The sequence below is a fragment of the Felis catus genome, chromosome A3 (assembly GCF_018350175.1).
Source record: "Felis catus isolate Fca126 chromosome A3, F.catus_Fca126_mat1.0, whole genome shotgun sequence".
Lineage (NCBI taxonomy): Eukaryota > Metazoa > Chordata > Mammalia > Carnivora > Felidae > Felis > Felis catus.
Window position 1 is genome coordinate 78,961,884 of NC_058370.1, and position 12,292 is coordinate 78,974,175.

The 12,292-nt window shown below is 37.7% G+C and overlaps 1 protein-coding gene across 5 annotated transcripts in view; it reads right to left on the reverse strand.

Annotated features, from left to right (window-relative positions):
* Nucleotides 1-3,480: 3,480 nt before the first annotated feature.
* PUS10 (pseudouridine synthase 10) overlaps nucleotides 3,481-12,292 on the reverse strand; it is a 74,032-nt gene continuing 65,220 nt past the window's right edge. For 4 of the 5 annotated variants that reach the window (XM_045054248.1, XM_045054247.1, XM_006930121.4 and 1 more), the window contains 3 exons: nucleotides 10,439-10,581; nucleotides 7,067-7,166; nucleotides 3,481-4,998 (listed from right to left, as the gene is read on the reverse strand). In XM_045054248.1, the coding sequence (XP_044910183.1) occupies nucleotides 4,960-4,998; nucleotides 7,067-7,166; nucleotides 10,439-10,581 (282 nt within the window). In that variant the 3' untranslated portion in view covers nucleotides 3,481-4,959. Of the gene's footprint in view, nucleotides 4,999-7,066; nucleotides 7,213-10,335; nucleotides 10,582-12,292 lie in introns of those variants that run through there. The other variant, XR_006595598.1, reaches the window with a different exon arrangement.

The following is a 12,292-nucleotide window of genomic DNA, read 5'->3' on the forward strand; positions in this document are numbered from 1 at the left end:
GAGCCTGACGCGGGGCTCGAACTCACAGACCGTGAGATCGTGACCTGGCTGAAGTCGGACGCTTAACCGACTGCGCCACCCAGGCGCCCCTACTGTCACTAATAAATAAAACACAGATAAAAATTTTAAACATTCATTTCTCCTACAGATTTTCTAAATATGTTTCATTTCGAAATGTCTATAGCTTTAGGAAAAAATACCACCTGCTAGTAATTATCTATTTAGAGGGGGTAGAATTTATCATTTGTCACTTACCACTCATTTCCACTTCAGTTTACGATTGGACTTTCAAAAATTTAAAGAATCTTAAAATTTTAAAGAATTGAAAGAATTTAAAATTTTTCCTTAAATAGTTATGTGTGAACAGTAATAATAGTAAATAATGGTGCTTCAGTAAATCGAGTTTTCAGGGATATCAGCAGAGTAAATAAAATGTGTTTTTGATAAAAGTAAACATCTTGGCTGTTTTTCTTATTACATAATCAAAACAGTGTAGCTTTGCATAAAATGTAGTAATAGAGAAGATGGGAGTATTTGGGGATCTACTTATGGAATTTAGTCTCAGGAGACTTCATTGGGAAGTACCATGTCTAGACGAACCCTTTATATGTCTTATGTTTTAAAAGACTGCATTAAAGGGGCACCTGGGTGGCTCAGTAGGTTGAGCATCTGACTCTTGATTTTGGTTCTGGGAATGATCCCAGCACCAGGGGATCGGGCCCCACGTCAAGCTCCATGTTGAGCATGGAGCCTACCTAAGATTCTCTTTCCCTCTGCCCCTCCCCTGCTTGTGCTCTCTTTTGCTTTCTCAAAAAAATAATAAAATGACTTTAAAAGAATGTACTTAAAAATGGTGTTAACTAATGAATTACCCTTCTTAGGGGCTCTAAGAAATTTGAAGGCACTGTAAAAAGTGGTTTTTGTTAAGTTCTCAGGTATTCAATTATTTATGTTAAATGTCACATCAAGATGTAATCATTTGTAAAATGTCAAGATGCTTTTTGTTGTACAGAATATTTTATTACCTTTGTAATATCTTTGTATACAGTGATTTTTTTTTCGTGGTAATAAATGGAAAAACTCAAAGACTTAAAATTTTGTTGTCATTTGACTTAAACTATTGATGAGATTTTGTTATTTATAGCATCCTCCTTGGGAAAGGTAGTTGGGTTGCTTAGAAACATTAGGCATTTTTATGGAAAGCTATAGCTGAATATACCTGCATATGTAACTGTTCTGTGAAATGATAATTTTTGCAGAGTACTAAAATGCATTTTTAAAAGATTTTCATTTTCTGCCTTCCTGACTTATTTCCTGCCTCTCTCCCTTCCTGTATAATTCAGGACAAAAGTCATTCACTTATTCTGAGCAAGGTACAGGTAAGTACTTTGCCACAGGAGGCAAAGGTGGTGCCCCAGTGTGGGACTGCTGGGTGGAGCTGAAGGAGAACATTTGAGGGTGGTAGAGAGGGGACTTTGTGGGATCTGGAATAAGAAATAGGAGATTGGTTATTTAGGAGAGGGACTGATCTATCAAGTAAATAAATAAGGCTAATGGGAGCCAGATTTCTGTCAGAGAAAGGTATTACAAATATGAAAAGGGAGAAAACTAGAATAAGGTTGGAATTGGAAGTACTGGTATACAACTCCCAATTTTCAATATGTGTAAAGTAATGTGTTTGTGCGTGTATGCATTTGCATTCGTAAGTAACAAATTATAACCTGTCAAATAAAACAGGAAGCCACAAATCCACAAGAAGGGAAACTTCTACCTTTCAGTGGAATGGTAACCAAGAAATGTAAAAGGAACGGTGGAATTAGAAAATCAGTATTTGACAAATCTTCAGTAAATGCTAAAACTAATAGATGAAAGTGTGATGATCTCCTTATAAGATACTCATTAATTAAAGGGAAAAAAGAGTAACTATAAAAGTGGAGGAGCCTGGCAGACACTACCTTCATTAAGTGATTAAAATCCAGTCGTCAGCAACTGCACAAATCAAAATTGTAGAATACCTGATAAGATGCAAGAAGATAATATCTCCTATGGTACTCTTGCGAGGAAGGTACAACCTGAGTCTAATAATAAGGAAACATCAAGCAAACCCAGATGTAGGAGCAATCTACAAAATAACTGACCTGAAATCTTCAAAAATATTAAAGTAATGAAAGTCAAGGAGAGACAAACTTTTCAGATTAGTGGAGATTAAAGGAACGTAACAGTTACATGCAAAGTGTGATCCCTTGCCCGTGAAAGTCACCGTTGGGACAACTGGTGAGACTTAAGTGGGGTCTGTGGATTACGCAGTCGTAATATCTATGTGAACTTCTGAGTTGATGGTTCTGTTGTGGCGAAGAAGAATGTCCTTGTTTGTAGAAATTACACACTAAAGTATTCAGGGTGATGAAGCATCACTGGCTCAATGGTTTAGGGGGAAAAGGTTCTTTGTACTTTTCTTGCAACTTTCCTGTAAATTTGAAATTATTTCAAAATGAAAATAAATGAATATCATAAAAGCGGTATTTTTTTTTTCTCCATAATAAAAAAAGCAGCACCTAGGGGGCTCAGTCACTTAAGCATTTGACTCCTGATTTCTGCTCAGGTCATGATCTCACAGTTCGTGAGTTTGAGCCCCATGTCAGGCTCTGTGCTAACAGTTCAGAGCCTGCTTGGGATTCTCTCTCTCTCTCCCTCTCTCTCTGCCCCTCCCGTATGTACTTTCTCTCTCTCAAAATAAAAAAACTTAAAAAAAAAAAAAAAAAAAGGAGGGGGGTACCATTTCAGAAAATCCAAAAAGCTTGTGTCAAAGCTCATTCTCTTTACGTGGGCTTAATAATCAAGGATAAAGATCCAAAAGAAAAGATCAGCCTAAGTAAAATGTTTTTCTCTTTGGAAATGGAAATTTAACATCCAAGTTTATTTCATATAACTTGTTAATGTCACCAGTTACCTTACTTGGGATCTTTTTTTTTCTTTTTTTCTTTTCCAAGTATTCAGAGTTGTTTTTCCTCAACTAAATCACAGACTGTATTTGGAACAAAGAAATACTAAGAAGTACAATAGGCCCTTTCTTTAAGTGTTATTAAAGACTTCATTTAAACAAAGCTATGAGGGGAGATCACAAAACTAAAAATAATTTTATATGGGCAAAAGTGAAACTATAGCACTCATTACTTAATATTCCCAGCTCTGCATAACACAAAGACCTAACGTTAACTTTTAACAACCTGTGTCTCATAATATATGAACATATGGAATAAATAAAGTATAAACAGCTAATGTTTTTGCTTAAAACTTTGCATGTCAGGAATAGAAATTTAAGAAATAGAAATCTGTTAAGGAAGTTCTTAATTTTTCCAGTTTGGAGATTCCACTAAATTCAAGGCTGAGCCACAAGAAACATGCAAAAGAATATCTCCCAAATTATTTAAATCTTTTGTGGCAAGACTTCCCCAGAAAGGGAGAAACACACAAAATTTCTTACCTGTTTATCAGAAGTTTATTTCCATTATCCCTTTCTCACTTTCTGGCATTGAAAATAGTGAAAAAAGTTTTTGCTAGTATTCACATATGGAACTTCATGTCAATTAAATAATTTTCCTGATTTCTAAAATGAATAATACATCTTGGTATCTATGAAGTAGGTTTAATGAAGAGATGGAAAACAATAATCCAATACCATCCAAGTCACATGTGTTTTAAAATAAGCTCAGATAGTTGAATCAGGGTGACAAATTATACTTAAATCTCAAATTTTAATGAGATTGCTGAAACATTCCTCTTAATGACCCATCCATTTTCTTTAGGTTTGGCTTATTTCCTGTTCTCTCTTCATAGTACCAACTTACTAACAAATGGTCATCATATGAGATCATATGAAATATACTTGGGCTATTTTTTTGGTAAGCTCCTTGATTTGGCATCTGAATTCTAAAAGTCAATTCTCATGGTTAGTGCATTTAAATGACATTCTCAGGTGCCTCCTTTACACAGTGGGTGCTCAATAACAAGGTTTATTAAGAAAGGACCTTAAAGACCAGGACACTTCAGTTTTAGCCCCTCCTAAGGAAGTAACTAACAATTTTAGACAAATCATTTAACTTTCATTCTTTGGTTTTCATATTTATAAAATGGAAATGATGAAATCCTGTCCACTTGATGCAAATGTGTGAAATTGGATAATATATTGAAGCACTCTGGAATATATCAGATTGTTTAGCAATCTTAATTTTTCAAAATCTTATCCCTGGGTTTGAAATTACTGAAGGCACTTGTGTCTCCTTATTTAAAAGATTTATGGAAGTCTCTTACCAGGGTACACCTCAATTCCTAAGTTTCACTTTCCCTCCCCAGGAAAGGTATTGATTTTTTTAGGTTGTCAAAATAGTAACTTGAAGTCATTAAGATTTGTGACAGATTATACCAAAGAGTACTTCTGTTGACAACGGCTTGCTTGAAGTTTACCGGGAAAAGTATTAATGATGTCAGATTTACATTTGATATCTTAGGATATTACAGGATACTGTCCTGTGTATCAATCTAGATCTTTTGTCAAGATCATTTAACAAATTTAGAACATGATTTTGAAGGTGGTATGTCTTGTGCAGGGAAATTGTGCTGAAAGAAATTCTAGCTTCTCAGATTATCAGAATGCATCCTGTTTGTGTACTTCTCTAAATGGAATAATTAAGAGAATGTTTCCATTATTCATAGTTTGGCTTGTAGGGGTTGGAGAGGGAACAAGAAAAATCATAAGATATCCTTAGAACATTTAACACAAAATATACACATATATAGATCCTGAGATGTTACAACAAATGTTAAAATATATAGATCAACATGATCCAAATGGTTTCCAAGACACTGTTATGGTGAGTAAACAGCCATCATACAGTGTATGCTGAACAGATGTCCACATCGTGCCACGAAAACCCTACTCTGTGTTTCCAAGTTTGAAAGCTAGTCATCCAGAGCAGGGGGCCAGTCAACATCTACAGACTAGAAGGAAGAAAACAAGACATTAAAACATTACTGTTCCAGTAAGCATTTGCTGATAATGCTTCTAAACTTAATAGTGTTAATATAACACAACAGAAGAAACTGCATTTGAAGAACAGTCATTAGATACCACAGTTCAACACTCTAAAATCCACGTGAGGCCTTGAGATTCTTGGGCCCAAGGTCTGTTTCTGAATTCATAGACTATTTGATTATCAGCCAGTTATTAACTGTACCTTTGAACAGTAAGAGACTAGAGTACCTCTAAATTTTCTAAATGTTATTTATGGGTAAAGTAGCAAACAAACTCAGGGAGCAAGACAACTTTCCCTCGGAAGTCTCAGCAAATTTTACTCTTCAGATCATTTTCATTTTCCCATCTTGCATTTAACAAATACTCAAGCAGTTTATACACTTACAGTGTTATTTGTAACCTAGCAACCAAATGAAAAATAAATGAATATGAAAGAGCACCTGGAACTAGAAAAGAATAAATGATCATTGAGTATCATTTCAGAAGTTTTGTTTCTTGAAAAATCAAATTTATCTATCTCTACTCACCTGGCTTGGCTCTGCTAGAACAAAACCTTTACGTCATAGTGAAATTACAGTAGCAGATAATTTTTTCTCCACATAAGCAATCACTTCCTAGGCTTTACAAGTATGAAATTACACCTTGTCTTAACTACCCTAGAAGGCCTAATTTGAGAGAAAAGTTAAAAAAAATCCACTGTACCCATGTCTTGTTTTGTTTTGTTTTGTTTTTGAGACTTAAATTTTAAAACCCAGTATGATTTACTAGACATGATTTTTTTAAATTAATCTACAAGTTACTACCAGAATCAGGAAAATTGGGTGTGTGTGTGTGTGTGTGTGTGTATTTTTTAGAAATCCCAAGATATTTTGGTTCTGTTTCAGAACACAGCCATGTACTTAACACCCATATATAAGTTCATGGGTTGTCTCTCATGCCTGAAAACTAAACATTTCAGACCATGATCTTGTATGTGTTGAAAGCAGGAGAGGTTTCAAAAGCTCCCTAGGTGATTCCAATGGACAAACAGGGATGAGGAACATTGGCCCGTGACTCTGATATTCCTAAACTGTTCTAAGAACTGAAATCAAGGAAGATGAATGCAGTTGAGATTTTCTTCAACTAAAGGTTGTCTTCCTCAAAATAAGTCTCATGAGAAGGCTCCCTGCAACCTTGAAGGTGCTGTCACTGGCTATACTGCAGGAGCTGTATAAAATCTAATCTGAAAGCTCTGAAGAAAACTGCCAGTAAGGTATTAATGCTCCAGTGATCATGTGATTACCATAGATGTTTTCACACTAGGCAGTTATACCCACTTCTTTTTATAACATCAATCCCAGGTGCAAAATGCCAGCCTCCTAAAATTGTTTTTGTTGGGGGGTGGGTTGGGAGAGGGACCACCTTCCTCAACAGGTATTTGTCAGAGACACAACTTGTGACTCAATACCTACTGATGCTCAAATGAGAAAAAATACTTACGGAGAATTTCCTGAACGACCTATTCATGCCACTCTTCTAAATACTTAAGAATTTAACCTTGTTTCAATTCAGACTTAGAGCAGAGAATTTGTACCCTTACAGAACTGCTTTTATAAATAATCGTTGGCTCATCTCATTTTCTATCCCTGTCCTGAATGCATGTTTCTGAGCAATCTGAAACTCCTGAAACAAAACAGGTATGGGAATTAACTCTCTAGAGTTCAAAGGACATATGAAGGGCTCTTAAGCATCATTTCCTCACTCCGTTTAAGGGTTTAAGATCTCATGCCACATGTAAAGCAACTTGGTTAGCAAATTAGCTATATATTTGCAAAAATCACAAATGAGACCTTGTATTTTTTAAAAAGATAAAAATTCCAAAGAGTCCCTCCCTGCAATACAATGCTACTGTGAGATTTTGACTATTTTCAAATACCTATTACGGTGAATGGAGATAGGTACCTGTTTGGCTTAATGCCCCCTTCCCCCCCCAAAAAAGCAGAACTTTGTTGAATTCAATGTACAAACAGGCATTTCCACAATAAAATGGTTTACCTCAACATCCAGCTCAAGAATGTCTGCAGTCATATTCATTAGAGAGCCAATGTTCGGCTTGGTTCTCCCAAAGTCTCCATGTACAAACTCTTTAATGTAGCTGGGATTTGTTTAAGGAAACAATGGAGATAGCTATGCAGCACCAACTGTTTGGTGAGATTTGATAGGTAAAAGGGAAAGGACAGACAAAAGCAGAAATGTTACAAGGGTGAGGTTATTTCCGAGCTGTGACCAGTGATGTGTGTCTTAGAAAATAAGCTCTGGGGGCGCCTGGGTGGCTCAGTCGGTTGAGCGTCCAGCTTCGGTTCAGATCATGATCCCACAGTTTGTGGGTTCGAGTCCCGTGTCGGGCTATGTGCTGACAGCTTGGAGCCCGGAGCCCGGAGCCTGCTTCCAATTCTGTGTCTCCCACTCACTCTGCCCCTCCCCTGCTCGCACTCTGTCTCTCAAAAATAAATAAATGTTAAAAAAAAAAAATTAAAAAAAAGAAGAAAAGAAGCTCTGGCAAACTGGTTCCCACCAGCCTGGAAGCCAACAGCAGGACTCAGCACTAAAAGTCATGACTTTCTTTTTTTCTTTAGTTTACCTCCAAGTGCCAAAGTTTAGCTATGGAATTTTTTTTTTTTTTTTAGTTTTGTTTGTTTGTTTGTTTCAAGTAATCTCTACACTCAGTGTAGAGCTTGAACCCACAAACCCAAGATCAAGAGTCGCACACTTCATTGACTGAGTGGGCCAGGCGACCCTGGATGTACATTTTTCTTAAGTTTATTTATTTATTTTGAGAGAGAGTGTGTGTGCATGCGCATGCACACGAGCAGGGTAAGGGACAAAAAGAGAGGAGAGAGAGAATCCCAAGCAGGCTCTGTGCTGTCAATGCGAGCCCCAGGCAGGGCCTGAACTCACAAACTGTGAGATCATGACCTAAGCCAAAATCAAGAGTTGGACGCTTAACCGACTGAACCACCCAGGGGCCCATGGATATGGATTTTTTTAAGTTAACTGTAGTTCAATACTAAGTAAAACAAAACCTTAGCTATTTTTTCTCTGCCACAAATTCCATTTTGTCATCTTTTTGGCCTCATTTTTCAATAATGTCAGCTGGCATCTGCCAAATGATAAGTTTCCACAGGGTCACACACAGAGTAACCTCGATGATGGCTTTCCTGGTAATGTGACCCAGTGACACAATAGGAGTAGGATGGGAGGGACAATGAGAATATTAATTTAGTCTTGAGAAAGGTCCTTCAGAAGGATTATCAAAGGACCTAAGTTCTTGTTTGCAACTCTTGCATGGTTAACAAGAGAATTAGGTTAATTCTTCTTTTAAAGGGGCAATTTTGTGTTTCCCTCATAGGTCTTCGAATTTTGAAGTCAATGGTTAATCCTAGAATTACTTATTAAGGTTATATTAATATTCCTTACACAGGACTCTACTACAGGCTTGAAAATATTTATCTGAAAGATATAATTTTGCTAGCATTCAGTAAAAACTCATTTAGTGTTATGTTGTGTTCTATAAACCAGCACTTAGTATAAAAACTTGATATAATTTGAATAGGAAAAGTAAGTTTATTCTTAGATGATAAAACACTTCCACCATTAACATGCTGATATGATGTCCTCACTTTCTGAAAGTTTATTCACTCTACTTTCACCAAATGTTTTGACTCAAGGATAAGACATATAATTATCTAGTAACTGCCTTCTTTACTAAATGCATAATTACACAACAGTTATAATTCCTTTTCTCTCACTTTCTTTAGAGAATGCTACTTCTGAGAAGCAGTGATGAGGGGACATGACCAAAAAGCCCCAGAATAACCAACTGGAAGGGCCAGAATGTTCTTATTCATATCCAGAAGGATGAGGTATAAGTCAAATGAACTAGTTCAGTGTACTGAGCAATGTATGTGAAAAATCCACATACTTCTGTGTATAACCACATGGTATCTAAAGCTTTACCAAGTAGTCTTTCTTGGCTAATCCCTTAAATTCAGGTACATGGCTAGTCCTAAAAACGTTTTAGTGGGGCGCCTGGGTGGCGCCGTCGGTTAAGCGTCCGACTTCAGCCAGGTCACGATCTCGCGGTCCGGGAGTTCGAGCCCCACGTCAGGCTCTGGGCTGATGGCTCAGAGCCTGGAGCCTGTTTCCGATTCTGTGTCTCCCTCTCTCTCTGCCCCTCCCCCGTTCATGCTCTGTCTCTCTCTGTCCCAAAAATAAATAAACGTTGAAAAAAAAAAAAAAGTTTTAGTAAGATTCAAAAGATACTTGTTTCTTCAAAAGACCACTGCATTTCACCTGAGCACACTACACCTAAACTGGAATTAGGTAAAAAGAGTGGGAACAACAACAACAAAAAAGAAGTGATTTCTTTGACATTCCATCTACAGTAGGCAGATGTGCTCCAAACAACAGAATTACAAAGGTCTGCCTGCTGTCTTCTCAACAGATCAATCCCTCGATCTAAACCAAAAGTTGAAAAGATTTTAAGAGTAAATAACATACACCTATTTCACCTTTGCAAATTCTGGTTGCTTCTGGGATGTCAAGGGGCAGGGTGCGGGAGGAGGTTGGTGGGGAAAGAGAGACAGACTAATTACAGCAATACGGTGACAATGCTAGTTGGTGATTAAAATAACTTTTTTTTTTTTTTGCCTTCGATCCATAAGTAGATCGTTAGTTTTATTCTAGTTAAGTATTTTATCACTTCATACTATTGGATCACTAAATAATATAAAAACAAAAACCAAACACACAAATATTAGGAGCACTTTTGAAAAGTAAACTAGAGCTAGGACTAAGGCAACTGTCAGATGTATTTTAACCAGCAGCTCAGGGTTAATACAAAACCATACAAGGCAGAGCCCAATATGAAGAAGTGATCATTTGTGGACTGTTCTCTTGTTTTGGGCCAGTGGGCAAATAAAGTGTAGATCAGTATGTAAAGTAGGGCCACTCCCATCTACTATCAGTGTTTAATAATCTGGGGCAAATGCTCCAAATACTGAAAGGACCCAAATGTCGTTATGAAAACGCGACTTGCAAAATGTTATGAAGACACAAATCAATAAATGAATCAATCAGAACTGTTTCCTGAGTACTTACTATGCAGTGGGCATTGTGTGAGACACTGTGACTATTTTAAGGTTCACACTCTATTGGCTGCTGACTCATGGTTTAAAAAGCCATTTTGAAAAATACAAATTAAATGGGACACCCCCCCCCACACACACACCCAAAACAGAATTTTTCTCCAACCTAATCCTTACCCTAATTGTTCCTAGATCAAGTTGAACCTATCTTCTGGGGCAGCGTGAACTCTTCCACTAAGGTTCCGCTTAGATTACTGCTGGGCGAAAGGTGAAAGGATACGTGCCAGCTTGAGTCTTCAGGTAGAGGTGGAAGTGATGTTCATCCACATAGCGCGTCTCCATGGAGTGAATGATGCGAGTTCTCACAGCCAAGGGCCTCCGATGCAGGACTCGGAGGGGTGTTTTCTGGTCAATCTTTAAGTCCTAGAGGAGGATATGTTACACAACCATGGAGTCAGCTTTGCTCCCAGGGCACCCGGGGAAGCCCGTCTCAGTGTCTCCTTTGTCATCCATGGCTCAGCACAGAGGTCTTCTTTGGTGGACCCCATCTATCACTGTCAGGGTAGATACTGGTACTATAATAAATCGTACCTCCAAAGGTTCAGGCTCTGTGGAACTTCTCATAACCTAGTCCATAGTTACTCATTTTCTGGGCCTCCGTATGCCATTAAAAAAGGATTTGGATGGGGCACCTGGGTGGTTCAGTCAGTTAAGCCTCCAACTCTTGATTTCCGCTTTTGGTCATGATCTCACAGTTGGTGGGATCTAGACCCACGCTGGGCTCTGTGTTGACAGCTCGGAGCTGGCTGAGAATTCTCTCTCTCTCTTTCTCTCTCTTTCTGCCCCTCCCCTGCTTTTGTGCACTTGTGCTCTGTCTCTCAAAAATAAATGAATAAACATTTTTTTTTAAGGCTTTGAAGTAAATGATCCCCAAGGTCTCTTTTACTCTAATATTTAACAAATTGATTAGGACCCCAGAGTTCTAGTCTATCCTTTACTTTAACAGAGCTCTTCTAGAAGATCTGTTCTTACCTTTTTTTTCCCCTGACCCAACAGATGATTTAACAGTGGGGTGAATGGCTGAGGTGAGAAATGGCTTTCTGTAGAAGGTGAGACCTTGGCATCACTTGTGTGTATGGGCAGTGTGCAAGTTTGAAGGACAACCATATACCTACTCACTAGGTTATTTTTTTTTTGGTTATATGAAAAGATGTATCTGGAAAATTAAGTTACATCACTGTTTAGGGTAGTATTTTCAATATAATAACTACAAAGAAGTGTGTACAATAAATCAAGGCCTCTCAGTATTTGTAAGCCCAGTTCAAGTTACTTGAGAATAACAATACTACATGCTTTTGACAATTTAGATTTTTTAGGGGCACAGACTTGTTTTTCTTCAGAGATTTCCTTTTGTCACAAGACATAAAATAAGAAATAGAGATTAAAATTGTAAAAGGTCAACTAATTCTAAGTTTTAAAAATAGATATTGGATATAACCAGAAATGTAGGTTCATGAGAACTTTGAATCCTCTGCCATTTCTTGTTGGAACAACTCCTTCCTAATTTATACGACTTGGGAGTGCCTGAAGCCATGCTAAGAGAACAAAGATTTCTGTCTGGTCTCCCCTCTATCAAGTTTTCCACCCAGAAAGAAAGAGCAAGTTCTGACAAAGACTACACTTGAAATGGTGTGACTGTTTTGATCATAGCAGTGAGTCAATGGCCCCTCCTAACTTGTAGGTTTTATGATTCCATAATTCTTGGGTTTAGAAGCATGTTGTTCTGCTGAGATATGCTGTCTACATAAGGTCAGACATTTCTCTGGCCAAAGAGACAAAAAAAAAAAAGGACATGGCTGAACTGTTAAGGAATCTGTACAGATACAGCCTTCACTGTAGAATACAGAAATAACTGGCCTTTAAATGAGTGACTAAGGAATGCTCCTCTCCCTGTACTAGTACTCACTCCCAGTCCTAGTCAATGGAAGTACTGACTGAGCTGGGAGACCCACCACTGCTTCCAATATAACACTCGTTCAGCACACACTCCTGTGTGTTTTGTGTCTGCTTGTTTTCAGCAGACAAAAGGAAACTATTTACTTTAACACTGCATTCTTCTGGCCCCATTCTGATG